Source organism: Dichomitus squalens (assembly GCF_000275845.1).
Source record: "Dichomitus squalens LYAD-421 SS1 unplaced genomic scaffold DICSQscaffold_5, whole genome shotgun sequence".
NCBI classification, from domain to species: domain Eukaryota; kingdom Fungi; phylum Basidiomycota; class Agaricomycetes; order Polyporales; family Polyporaceae; genus Dichomitus; species Dichomitus squalens.
The window spans coordinates 1,579,879-1,593,068 of record NW_006766887.1 but is presented as its reverse complement, the minus strand read 5'-3'; the positions used below and the strand labels follow the sequence as shown (position 1 = coordinate 1,593,068).

General features: G+C 54.3%; 5 protein-coding genes across 5 annotated transcripts; 2 read left to right on the top strand and 3 right to left on the bottom strand.

Annotated features, from left to right (window-relative positions):
• Nucleotides 1-1,026: 1,026 nt before the first annotated feature.
• On the bottom strand, nt 1,027-2,346 carry DICSQDRAFT_178867 (uncharacterized protein; the record flags this gene model as incomplete). Its single annotated transcript, XM_007363207.1, has 2 exons — nt 1,027-1,252; nt 1,312-2,346. 2 exons carry the CDS (start codon nt 2,344-2,346, stop codon nt 1,223-1,225), a joined length of 1,065 nt encoding a protein of 354 aa, XP_007363269.1. The 3' UTR covers nt 1,027-1,222.
• Nucleotides 2,347-3,321: 975 nt separating this feature from the next.
• DICSQDRAFT_53854 (uncharacterized protein) lies at nt 3,322-4,791 on the bottom strand (the record flags this gene model as incomplete). The annotated part of the gene is made up of 2 exons (XM_007363206.1): nt 3,322-4,081; nt 4,166-4,791. 2 exons carry the CDS (start codon nt 4,789-4,791, stop codon nt 3,322-3,324), a joined length of 1,386 nt encoding a protein of 461 aa, XP_007363268.1.
• A 788-nt stretch (nt 4,792-5,579) lies between these two features.
• On the top strand, nt 5,580-6,920 carry DICSQDRAFT_178865 (uncharacterized protein; the record flags this gene model as incomplete). Its single annotated transcript, XM_007363205.1, has 3 exons — nt 5,580-5,643; nt 5,708-6,723; nt 6,785-6,920. The coding sequence occupies 3 exons, from the start codon at nt 5,580-5,582 to the stop codon at nt 6,812-6,814; spliced, it is 1,110 nt and encodes a 369-aa protein (XP_007363267.1). The 3' UTR covers nt 6,815-6,920.
• Nucleotides 6,921-7,617: 697 nt separating this feature from the next.
• Nucleotides 7,618-10,556, top strand: DICSQDRAFT_167610 (uncharacterized protein; the record flags this gene model as incomplete). Its single annotated transcript, XM_007363204.1, has 2 exons — nt 7,618-8,322; nt 9,597-10,556. The coding sequence occupies 2 exons, from the start codon at nt 7,618-7,620 to the stop codon at nt 10,554-10,556; spliced, it is 1,665 nt and encodes a 554-aa protein (XP_007363266.1).
• A 34-nt stretch (nt 10,557-10,590) lies between these two features.
• Nucleotides 10,591-12,377, bottom strand: DICSQDRAFT_160179 (uncharacterized protein). Its single transcript, XM_007363203.1, has 4 exons — nt 11,935-12,377; nt 11,557-11,841; nt 11,418-11,479; nt 10,591-11,332 (listed from the first exon to the last, which is right to left on the bottom strand). Exons 2-4 carry the CDS (start codon nt 11,798-11,800, stop codon nt 10,757-10,759), a joined length of 882 nt encoding a protein of 293 aa, XP_007363265.1. The 5' UTR covers nt 11,801-11,841; nt 11,935-12,377; the 3' UTR covers nt 10,591-10,756.
• Between the last annotated feature and the right edge of the window lie 813 nt (nt 12,378-13,190).

Here is a 13,190-nt window from a genome sequence, read left to right as displayed (position 1 = left end):
CCCCACCTCCTTGTTTTAGATGAGCTGACAAACTACCTCGAGTACCTGTCGACAGAGGCACTTTCGAGAATGGAGGCATTGAAGAAACACAACGGCACAGCGCACGTTGTGTCCCATGACCAGTCCTTTGTCTCCAAGGCAGCTGAGCAGGTTTACGCAGTAAAGCAAGGCCAGCTAGTGTACTTAGAGTCAGAGGGAGGTACATATGAAGGAGTATGTCAAATTGTGTCGGAAACACAGTCTCAAGTAACAACTGAATTGGGCTTGCATATTGTTTTGTGATGTAGACTGGATGAGGGCTCGCGGATTGCACTAAACATATATAATGTACAATAACCTACTACCAATTGAGGATGACGGAAGCCGTTTCTTCGAGCCGACTTACATCCGCCAGTGGCAGGGTTCATGCCATGAGGAGCGCACAAGTCTCATATTTTCCGTAAACGATATGACGTGACTATAAGTACTGGAAAGCCGGGGTGCAGCTTCTGTGTATACAAGTATTACAACGTCTTCGCATTCTGGGGTGTATTCTCCTATATTATTGAGATTTCTCTCGCTCAGTTCTATGCTCTCGACTTGCATTCGGAGGATAGCTTCAGTTGAGACCTAGTACACGCACCGTGAAGCCGACCTTTGCGCTGGCACAAGAAATTCGCAATAGGCGCCAAGGGGATCTAGTGGCAATCAGCAGTGCCTTGCTTGGCCAGATCATGTGATCCCCGGAGTCCGGCGGAGTCCGCCAGACTCGCTGGACTCAACGGTCTCGATGTTCTCACCTTGCTATTATGAACTATAGCCCTACTGGCCTTCCGCTGCGACCATATGCATGTGTCTCAGTAGACGGAAATGTCAATATGTACCGGGACCGATTTATGGAGGGCCTCGGCGCCATCGGTTTACAACATCAATCTGAATTCCATGTGCAGTGTGCTCTGTACTCACACCTCCGCCTAACTATCTCGGGCGTGAGCAAGTCCATGAATGAGCCGTCATTAGTCTAAGACTAACAGTATACCAGTAATTATTCGTATTGCAGACTCTACGCATAAAAGTCTTCAGAACTTTGCACAGAAATGATCTACAGTGTGATCCATCTTAATCGTGCATCGTGCCAACTAGTAACACAACACCTCCACAGCGCTCCAAACCTGAAATCCAGGTCACAACAAAGAACAAGGTGGAATCAGCTAGCAATGGCACCAAATGGGAGACCCCGAGATTAGGAATGACAATAAATGCCTGTAGTGATCTGCACGACGAGTTCTCCGTCAACACAGGGCCAAAGGGGGAACCCCACATCAGGCTCACCTGGGAAACCTTCCCGTCCACGTACTCTCTGAGCGACTTCATGAAAATCCGCATATGGTCATGCACATTCTCACGGCATTTATCACAGCGCGTAGCCTCCCTCAGTGCTTGATCGCACAGCGCGGGATCTTCGAGGGCCTCGCCACACGGCTTGTCTTGGAGCGCGGAGGCACAGCGCTCATAATGAGCGATGAACCACCTCTTGATATGGCGTCCGACTTCCCCTCCGTCAGGGCCGCGTAGCGGGCGTGAAATCTCGTCGCGTCCGCATCCGCAGGCGACTAAGCTCGTGAATACCCATGCGCCATCTTGGAACCAAGACAGGGTCCTAGTAGCCTCAGCGAGAACGCTTGCGCACTGTCTACGACAGGCGAGTAGCTGATGATATGACCTCGCGTCGATGTCCTGGAGCTCGTCCACGTAGGCTTCTGCGGCAGAAACCGGAGGAAGCGCGAGGAATCGGCGTGCAGCGGCCTCCCGGACGCTGGGTCTATTGTACAGAGTTGCAATGCAGAAGACGCGGAGGGTTTCTTTTCTGACGAAGTCGCGTACAAGCACGTCCTCGAGAGAATCCATCACGGCGTCCATTTGGTACTTATGTGCGGCGGAGAGGACGGCCTTGAGGTCGTCGAGTGAGGTGAACGCATAGGTGGGTGGAGGGTAGATGGTTAGAAGCAGGCACCGAAGGGTGGTACTTGTAAGTTCGGGTAGGTCAAGAATAGGCTCGAGTTCCAATGAACTAGAGCTGAGGGAAGGCTTGTGATCGCCTCCTCCATCACTGTCCACGTCGAATTGGGAAGGCTGGATGGGTCGTCTGCCAAGCGCGAACATGTCGGCAAAGACAGGAGACGCCTCCCGCAGGATGGACTTCCAGACACGGAATTTTACATTATCTGAAGTACGAAGGATAAGGTCTGCTGAGGGATTGTTGAACGGAGGCTCTGCATCAGCGGGAGAGGGGACACCGGATCTATCTTCCTCGGGGTTGGAGAACGAGACGGCCTCTTTCTGAGCCACTGTAAAACCATCAGCCATGAGAGCATCGAGCGTGGATGGCGCTATACTCACTAGAAGTCTCTGGAACAACTACTATATATGTAATTGGGATTGGAAGAGCGAGCTAGATGGTCACCAGCAGATTGAGGATGGAGAGTGTAACGCTAAAAGAACTTGCCAGTCCACTGCAAAAACATAGAGCGTTCGGGCCCGCTCCGTGCGTGCCTTGTTTGGCCACCTACCCAAAACGACAGGACAGGAGCTAGACCCCACATAACGAGCGACAATTGTCAGTCCCTTTGTCTCCTCTGCTGCTGGGAACCAAAACATCTACAACCAGTTCCCTCGCCTAGGATTTCCCGATATCAAGCTTAGATCGCCATATACATGTCTTTGGCTCCAAATCTGTAAGTGGTCACTGACCGCGAAGACGCAGTCGATTGTCCTAACTCCCCATGCTTGAACATGGCCCATAACGAGAGCTCTAGGTCGAGGCTATCAAGACGGTGGTCAGATAACTTCCGGGCACCCATGGCGGCGTCATGTGAACTGTTGTGAGAACATCGCACACAGTCGCTGTGTAGCGATCCTGGAGCCGTGAGGTTTGATTGAAGATACAGCCCTGTATATAGTTGATACCAGCAAGCAAACTGCCAGAACGTGTCTGTGTCTGGGCAATCACCCATGTTGTACACCGCCGCGCTGCTAGAACTGCTTCAATAGAGGCAGACATAAGTGCGCAAGCCCGAGAAGGATGGATCCCTTCATCTTGAGCAGAAGCTTTTCAGACACGGGTATGAGGAATAGGCGTTGAGTCAACTCCGGAGAGCTACCACAAGCAAAGCTCTGAAATACGCGCCGGGACTGCATACTTGAGTTCAGAAAACCTGATAACGAAGTGTAGACATCGGGTAGACTTACACAGACTGTTGTCTTAGGGAGTCGAAGTAGACTGTTGATCTCGTCGATCAGCCTGACGGAGGTCAGTAGCAGCGAACACACTCGCCGGTATGGTCAGGCATTAACGTTGTCCACCTCAGTCTGCACCTGCGTCAACGCCTCAATCTCTTCCGGTGTCTTGCCCCAATGCGCAACGTCGATCCCCATCATCGCCGGAAGCCTATTGAAGATCTCGGAATGCTGATCCTTCTGCCTCCCTTCCTTGCCCAACATCTCGAAACATCGTGGGCACAGCTCGCGCCTCGTGTCCGCCCACTCGACGTATGCCGTCCACGTCCAGTCCCACCGGAAAGAGTACAGCACGGTCCCCTCCTCGAGCGTCTTCAGCAGCTTCAGCAGCACTTCCCCACACGTGTCGCGGCGCATACAGTCCTCGTGGACTTCCGGGTGCAGGATCCTGAGCGTCGCCTGGACGTTGGCTTCCAGCAGCTTCGCGCGCCCCACCATGCACCGCGCGAGATCCTCGTTCGACAGCGTCTCGCGTGTGCCGTCCTCGCGCTCGAACCCGTCCACAATTCCGGTCTCGAGCAGACAGCAGGCCATGAGCGCCCCTGGGAGCATCTTGTCCTGGCCGAGAAGGCGGGCGAGGTTGACGACGCCGATGGCGTGGATGCGCTCCAAGTTCGGTGGTGTGATGCATGTGGTGCTGTCCCGCCAGCCTTCGAAGTTGTCGTGGTAGAAGCGCTTCAGATAGTCGACACAGCTTCCCAGGAGCTTCTCGCATTGGTATTTGTGCGCGAGGCGAATGACGGAGGATAGCTGGTGGTAAGTGGGGTCAGAGAGACCGCCGAAGCTGTAGGACAAGAATATCAGTCTATATTCTCAGACCGTACCACGAAACGACAGAGATTCATGTTGTATGACAGCATCGACGTACGGAATTGAATGTCCGACAAACATTCGGAGGAAATGGCGTAGGTCAGGGAGCGAGTCGCCGTGAAGGTGTACGGTGGCGTAGGAAGGTCCGGAGACGTGCTCACGCGAATGATTATCGAGGGACGGCGGCTGAGGAAGCGATAGCATGTCTTTGAAGACAAGCGATTGTGCTACGAGTGGGCCCTTGAAGAGGCGGAACTCGACATTGTTCGCGATGAGGACGAGATTGCCGTCCTCATACCACAACTCTTCGTCTCGCTTGAGTAGCTGATCGATTGCAGACTCGCCTATCTGTGCATCGTCAGAACGAACGGTCGATCGGGCGGCGGTGTCAACTTTGCCGTCAGACTGGGAGATTTTAGGCGATAGAGAGGTGAGAGGAACAGAGCGATCTCCATCCAACAACGCTTGGGGAGCATGATCGTTGACTATATGATGGTCATCCTTTTGGATATGAGAGGTAGTGGCGTCAGCCTGGAGGCTGTGTGTCGGGGGAACAGATTGTTGTTCTCCTTCTAGGAGCGGAGATTGAAGCTGGCCCTCCCTGCTTTGCTCCGAGGTTGTCGATGTTGTCGATCTGTCGACCTCGTCTGAGTCATCTCGTGTCGAATCGGAAGTAACTTCTGAGCGGTCAGTGTTACTGTCCATGCGGAGAGGTGGTAGCTCAAGGATGTGAAAGCGGCCTTGGGTCCTCCCAAGGAGTGGTGAGAAGGATTGCTATGCGGAAATGGTACTGGTGTAAGCGGCGTTATGATGGATTAGGCTGAGGGTCGACTTACGAGGATTGAGAGTAGTACTACTACAAGGTCGAGCAGATGCCACATTGTCTGCGAGACGTCAGGTATTGATATTGTGATGCTTGCCGTTGCGATTCTTGAGACATCAAGGTAGTAGGGCGGACAGTCTCTCGACTTTATGCTGATCAAAAGCCGTCTATTTGTAGGGAGCAGATGATTTGAAAATGGGTGGCAGTGGTCATTGAGTACTCGAAAGGTTTGCCGAAGGCACGTCCACCTTGCGTGCGGTGGCACTGGTCAAGCTGAGCACTGCGGACAGTAGTGCAGTGGACCCTCACGGCTGCCTTACTGCAACTGAGTAGACATGCGGTGTCGGAAGGAGACTCGCGCCGTCGCTCGGAACTGAACGTTGTCCTCGGCGCGTATCAACACGTGACACGATTGACCCACTTACGCGGAAGTTGGAACCTGTGCAACCTCCCCCAGTCAGCTTGCTCCTGATTCTGGGCCTATGTCGGACGTGTTCAGACGGTAGGCGTTGCTCGACTAAATACATTGAATAATAATTCTGATTACGAGGCGTGCCGATGAGCCAGCGAATACTCCGTTCTTAGTACTATGACTTCGATTCGACGTTTGCGGCCGCTAGCAGCAAGTATGTGCTACGGCAACGCTGCGGTAAGTGCTTCGTCCTGATATATGCGCATCCTGAGCGGCCAAGCACTCTCTTCACTCCATCCACACACCCCTGAATCGAACGAAAGTGAGTAGCATTGCGTATTATCTTGATAGTCCACCATTCCGATACTTCTTTGCACGTTGAACAGTGGCCAACACCGAAATCACGAACTCAGAAACCGAAGCTAATACTAGTATCGCCTCCACGGACACGGTTACGGAGGCAGGGCCTCCCTTCAACAAACCTTCTGCAGACCTCATCCTCCGCACTTCAGACAATGTCAAATTCCATGTCTGGAAGTTCATTCTCGAGGAGGTGTCCCCTGTGTTCGCCGCCATGTTTGTCCCTGGTGCACAACCTGTTTCCTCACAGGAGAAAGACACTACCTATCGCGACGCCGAGGACAATCACGGACGCGGACAGGACTCGGCTACAGATATCCCCTTCGTACACGTTTCGGAGACTAGCACCGTCCTCCGACGCCTACTCTTGACCTTGTATCCTCCGTCGAACCTCCAGTTCGCTTCGCTCGACGAACTGGGGCCTGTCCTTGCTGCAGCCCGCAAATATCAGATGGGGGCGATTCTCGATTGTCTCGCAGAAGTCCTCGTCCGAGACTTCGCGAAGGCCGAGCCCTTACGCGTGTATTGCATCGCGACGCTATATGACATACCCCTTGCTCAGAGAACCGCAGCACTCCATTTCCTCGCTTTTTCCACCTCTGAACACGCCAAGGACTATGACGTGGACGAACTACGGGATATCGACGGAAGGGCATATCACCGTCTGCTTTCCTGCCGTTGGCAGTGCACCGCTGCTCTCGCCGAGACCCTCAAAGATCTCTCCTGGTTTCCGGACGACCTCTTGTTTTTCACGAACAACAAGTCCTGCAGCTGTGCCTCCGAGAAGACCACGTACGCGTTGCGCGGTCCAGACGGGACCACGGTCCAACATAACCTCAAACGCTGGTTCTTCGCACACATCCAGCGTATGACCGTTGTTCTGCAAGACAAGCCATCAAGTGACGGTCTGAAGGACCCCGCGCTGTGCGACCAGACCTTGAAGGACGCATTCAATTGCGGCACATGCCGTGGGATGGCGTTTGAGCACATGAGGCAGTTCATGAAGTTGCTGGAAGACCACGTTGAGGAGACGGTGTCTCAGGTGAGTCAATCGTATTGATGACGGATGTTGCGCATGCTGACCGCGGAGTAATGCGAGATAGATCATTACCAGCATGTTCGGCCATGAATGATGCAGTTGTTGCCAGTTCATCAGATATAGCTTCACGCCATGCTTCTAGCATTACCGTATATCTAGACTTGTCTGTTTGGTGCAGCCTCGAGAAGGGGCGGCTCATCTTGCTCTTGTACCAGTAAAGTGTTCTTTGAATTGTACATGCTCGCCGTCGTCGAGTAGTTTTGTGTCTCTTTTGTCTCCAAGTTGTCAATGCGCACAGACGAAGGGGGTTCCGATGAGATGACGTCGAGAAACGCCGCTTCCAAGCCATTTTGCAACAATTTGCAACACAGCGGCAGAGACAAGTGAAATTTCGCCCCTAAAATTTTAAAGGGGATTTGAAAGGCACTAGTAAGAGGGCTGCGGCCACAAACTACAGTTGTAAGTTGTAAGGGGCCCCACATCATGTACAGTCGCCGTCTGACGCACGTGCGGCCAAGCGCACAGGACTTTGTTTAGCGCTTGAGTAAGGCTGGGCGCCCTGTTCGTGTCGTTCATGATCGGCTTTTAATCCGTGCGTAAGCTCAATGGATATCCAGGGCTTGCTCCCGCCAGAGGCCAGATGCTGAAGAATAGCTAGACAGCAGTGCGCCCTTGCGGCGACGCCTGTGCTTCTTAATCACGCTAGACGTCATGTGTGCTGCGATAGGTTGGGCGACGTCCGACTCCCGAAAGTTCTTTTCAAAGCGTTACTCCATCCATCCTCAATCTGCTGCTTACCGTCTCGCTCTCTCTTCCAGCCATAACTAGATACATAGTGGTTGCTGCAAAGACTTCAGTCAGTGAGTATAGCGCCGCTTGACACGCTCGATGCTTTTCATGGCTGATGGAGTTATAGTGGCTCAGAAAGAGGCCGTATCGTCCTCCAACCCCTCCGGTGTCCCTTCTCCCGCTGAAGCAGCGCATCCGTTCAACAATCCCTCAGCAGACCTAATCCTTCGCACTTCAGACAATGTAAAATTTCGTGTCTGGACGTCCATCCTGCGGGAGGCGTCTCCTGTCTTTGCCGACATGTTCGCGCTTGGCAGACGACCCATCCAGCCCTCCCAATTGGACGCGGACAGTGATGGAGGAGATCGCAAGCCTTCCCTCAGCTCTAGTTCATTGGAACTCGAGCCTATTCTTGACCTACCCGAACTTACAAGTACCACCCTTCGGAGCCTTCTTCTAACCATTTACCCTCCACCCACCTATGCGTTCACCTCACTCGACGACCTCAAGGCCGTCCTCTCCGCCGCACATAAGTACCAAATGGACGCTGTGATGGATCTCCTCAAGGACGTGCTGGTCCGCCACTTCGTGAAAGATGAGGCCCTCCGCGTCTTCTGCATCGCAACAATGTACAACATACCCAGCGCCCAGGAGGCCGCTGCACGCCGATTTCTCGCGCTTCCTGCAAATCCCGCCGCAGAATCTTACGTGGACGAGCTTCAGTACATTGACGCGAGGTCATTGAAGAAGTTCGAGGGCAAGCGGGCACAAATGGGATTCGCGTTTGGCCGGTGCAAACGCGTGCCGTACACAGTAGATACAATAAGGCTTATATACGTAGCTAAATAGGGGTAGATAAGGGCGCGGGTATCCGTCGGGGGGCGGGACCTGTGGCGCTCGTTCCGCGAGCTCGCCATCTTGACGCCAGGATTCCAACAACGCCAGGATTCCAACAGTCATATCATCAGCTCCTGGCCTATCGCAGACAATGCACGAGCGTTCTCGCTGAGGCTACCAGGGTACCGTCTTGGTTCCCAGATAGCGCATGGGCATTCACGACCTTAGTCAATTGTGGGTTTGGACACGACAACCAAACTCTACGCCCTTTACGCGGCCCTGACGGCGGGGAAGTTGGGCGCCATCTCAAGTGGTGGTTCATCGCTCATTATGAGCGCTGTGCTGCCGCCCTTCAGGATAAGCCAAGCAGCGAGGCCCTCGAAGATCCCGCACTGTGCGATCAAGCACTGAGGGAGGCTACACGCTGTGATAGATGTCGCGAGAATGTGCATGACCATATGCGGATTTTCATGAAGTCGCTCAGAGAGTACGTGGACGGAAAGGTTTCCCAGGTGAGCCTGCCGTCTGACTTTCCTTGCCCTCCTGCTCACAGTGAACTTGTTCCGTAGATCACTACAAGCTTCTTCTGTTCTTCATAAATTCCGAGTCCTCTATCCTATCGTAGGCGGTTGGCACATGAGATACGCCGCGGTGCCATTGCTGGTATGCCTTGCCCTGTTGTTAGTCCGGTTTCATGACATGAAAAGCTCTGTATAGTTGTGAAAGTGTTGTTTCATTTCCATCACATACGAATAGGACAGCGATCACGTTTTGGAGGCCTCCCATGATGTCTAATGGATGCTTTCAACTCGAAAAAAGGGCTGAAAGCTTGAACGGCCTCTGCTCCTCGTTACTCACGCAACAACCACCAATCACGTACTCTAGCTCGCCGACGTCCCCGTTCGAGAAAGCTCTGCGTCTATTTACTTCTGCCTAATAGAAGTCGCGTGAGTAAAGAGTATAATACACGTGCGTTTCGTATAGCGTCTTGGTCCGATGTGATCGACATCGATCTGTCGCGGTGCAGTCTCGTATCGTCAGCCTGCAGAGACATTTCAAACCGGCGGAAAGTAAGTGATGCAATCAAAGGTGCTCCACAACAGCTAGGATGCTGATGTGCTATCGACCTGAAGTGGTTGGAAGCCTCGGGATCCCTTCAGCGCACGAGCCAGCGTCGACTGCAACGTTCGAATCTACATCTGCATCTCCTCCTCGTACAGCGGACCCTCCCTTCAACAAGACATCTGCAGACATCATCCTGCGCGCATGTTAACTACGTCGACTCCCATATCTGGAAATGCATCCTCGCAGAAGCATCGCCCGTTTTCGAGGACATGCTCAAGCTTGCACACCATGAAGAGCGGCCTGAAGGAGATACACCAGTTCGTGGTTGCCCTACCGAACCGTCGGTGGACGTCATACATGTATCCGAGACCGATACCACGTTGACAGCCCTCCTCCGGTGGATCTATCCTCCTCCGCATTACGACTCGCCTCAGTCGTTGACGGTGCTGGAACCGGTGCTTGCTGCTGCGCATGTATACCAAATGGATGGAGTCGTTTCGATGATCAGCGCTATCCTCATCAACGACTTGGCGAAAGCTGAGCCACTGCGTGTGTACGCGATTGGCACCGGCTACCGTCTAGCGGACGTCATGCGAGCCGCCGCGCGTGGTTTCTTCACACTTCCCCCATCCGCCGCGAAAGCCTATGTCGCCGAGCTCGAGGATATCAGCGGCGGGGCGTACTACCGTCTTTTCAAGTACCGCATGGATTGCGTGGCCACGCTAGCTGACATGATGGCGAATCTGACATGGTTGGCCGACGATGGATGGGTGTTCAAGTGGATCACGCCCAAATGTGTTTGCGCGGGGAATCGAGAAGCCATGAAGTATCGCTTCAGCGACTCCGATGACGAGTACATCCTCAGTTCCTGGTTCACGGCACAGTACCAGCGCATCGCGTCGCTGCTGCAAGACCAGCCATGTCAGGAGGCCCTCGAAGAACCGGGCTTGTACGACGAGGCACTCAAGGAGGTCATTCAATGCCCGATCTGTCAAGGAAGAGCATACACAGATATGCGGCTCTTCGCGAACCGTGTCAGAGATGAGATAATCCGGAGGATTGAAGAGGTATGCACGAGTACTTATCGAAAGGATTTGGCCATGAACCCTGACCGTGTTATAGGTTTCCTTGCAGTTACATTGTAAGGGTCATATCCACTTGGTTGGTCGTACCTCGGAGCTGGTTGAGATGCGGGGCATAGTAGCTGCGATCACACAAAGTCAGGCTGAACCATTATGCAACATGAATAAAGTTTTACAGAAATCGAATGTCCGTATGGCCACGACAAGCAAAAACCCTACAATGACGCAAAATGAGGGCACGCTCCGATCCACCGCACCCCAGCTTATGACAGGAGTGCGAAGACGGCAGCGGTGAGGCCCATCGCGATTGTACCGAACGCGACATTCGCCTTCCCGCCGAGCGCGCCGTTGTTCGTCCCGCCCGAGCTGCTCTGATTGGACCCGCTCGTAGTGCTCGGCGACGACCCAGCCGTGCTCAAGCTCACAGTGACGGTGGTTTCCACACCACTAGTATCGGTCGAACTCGCACCAGAGCCGGGCCCCGCGCTCGACGTCGTGGCCGGAGCAGTACTCGCCGAGGAAGCGCTTGAGTCCGAGCTCGAGCTGGATGCTGAAGTGGTAGACACAGACGTCGACGACGTCGCTGAGGGCGCCGCAGTGCCACTGCCCGTCGCACCCGCCCCTCCCCCTAGGTAGTCCGGGGGCGGAACGACCTTGGACTGGTCGACGAGAGCGCCGACGCCCCACGGTATTTTTTGTCCGCCTGGCTGGGTGTCGTTCGCGGGAGGGGTCGTCGAGCCGTCGGCGGCCGCGATCGTGAAGCGCGTCGTCCAGGTGAGGTTCTTCGGCGCGGCGGGCGTCGAGAACTGATAGAAGTAGATGGCGGAGTTGGGTTGGACCTGCGTTCGGCGGGACGCGCGGAGCAGCAATGATCAGACTCGTGCGTGGAGAGGCGCGCGCGAAGAGCAAGGGAGATGGACTCACGTCAGGGCAGGCGTAAGAGTACGTCGTCTTCGTCGTGTCCGTCCCATCGATGGTCGCGACGGCTGCGCGCGACAAAAAAATCAGCGCTCGGCTCACGGTACTTTTATTCAACACGAGATGAGAGCGTGCGAGTACTCACTGGTGACAGGGACCATGTTGAAGTTATCTCCGGACATAAGCTGTACCGTCAGCTGTTTCCATTGGCCAGATGGGTCGGGGGTCCACGAGAAGGTGCACTGAGCGCCCTCCTTGAACACGTCGTTTGGGCCCGGCGCGGTAGGCACAACACCTGGAATCACGGGCGCGCTGGTCGTCGCAAGGGCGGCGTTGAGGATTCCATGCCCGGCGAGCGCGGGGTTGAAAACAGCGTTGAATCCGCGCATTGCGTGTGAGGGTCCGGGGGATAAGGTTTGGCTGAGGGAAGCTGTATTGGCGCGTTTGTGAAGCCGAGCCGACAGGGAATGGTAAATGCCTGTTCAACTTGACTGCTCGGACAATATGCGTGAGATCGACGTACCTGTACGGCTCTCACTTGCTAGAGAAGTTGTTCAAAAGGTAAGAAGCGGCACACCCGGAAGACGAAAATGCGAAAGGCGAAACGAGCGCAGTGTCGGGAGTGCTGGCGGTAGTAGCAGACGGGAAGCTTGGAAGGGAGAGATCGCTGCTCAAAATGGCGATGCCCTTTGTATGTACGCTCCCACCGAGGCATCCTGACGGCGGATTGTCGCCTTCGCTCTGATGTATCGCCTCACGCACCCGCAGCGTGATCAGGATGCCTCAGGATGCCTCCCGCCAATGGTAGTGATGCGCATCTGAGTGAGAGCCACATCTGTCAGCCGCATCCACGGGCTCGCTGACGCCGCCGCAGAGGGGTCAGTCTCTGACAGCTGACTCTGAGTTGCATCTGGCGCATCGCGAGAGGGCGGAAGAGCAAGATCGCCGGGGGGAAGGGTGCGGATGCTACAGAAAGGAGCGGTGCAGATGCGAGAGAAGCAGTGCATCGCAATGTCGCTAGAAATCAATTTGAAACAGCGTGATGGCTGCGGCTGTTCGTTATGCGGGACCAGGGACCCGAACGCGGGGTACCTACCGCGCGACATTGCGCACAGCGTACACTGTGTGTTCGTCTAAACTCGATATGTATGTACATTCAAGCTGCAAGACCGACAGGAGTCCAAGCAGGGTCACACGAAAGTGCTTCAGGTCGATGAAGAATAGGAGAGATCAGATCAATGTATGCGTTGTGGAAACGTGCGAAGAGCGCTGTGGCAACATCTGTCCCTGGTGCAACGGAAGCCAAAAACAAGCTGTAACGTTAGTCTCCAAAGCCAAGCCGTGCGTGTAGGGATGGTGAATGCTACCAAACCCGGCCATTCCGTGAGTGCGAAGTCAAAACAGCCAGCTCAACAGTTCTTGAAAACTGGTCTTCGTGACTTGCCTGTCTGATTCGTGTTGTTCCATAGCTTGCGACGGCTGCTGCTCAGCATCTGGCCTGTTTCTATTACAGAACTATGGATTAAGTCCTTTGTGAGGGTGTAGTACTCAAGTACATGAAAAGCAGTCCGGGAGGGGTGTCGCACTGCACATGCAGAAGAGCACTCTGTTCGGCAACCCCGCGCTGAGTCTCTGCCCTCGGGCTCTCCGTGTTGATGATATTTATGCTCATGTACCTCAGTAGATGTTCATACCATGCACACAGTCGGCGGAGAAGGACATGTTCACGCGGACCCCATCCTAGCCGCATGCCTCCCGGTGCGATGGCATACGAATTCC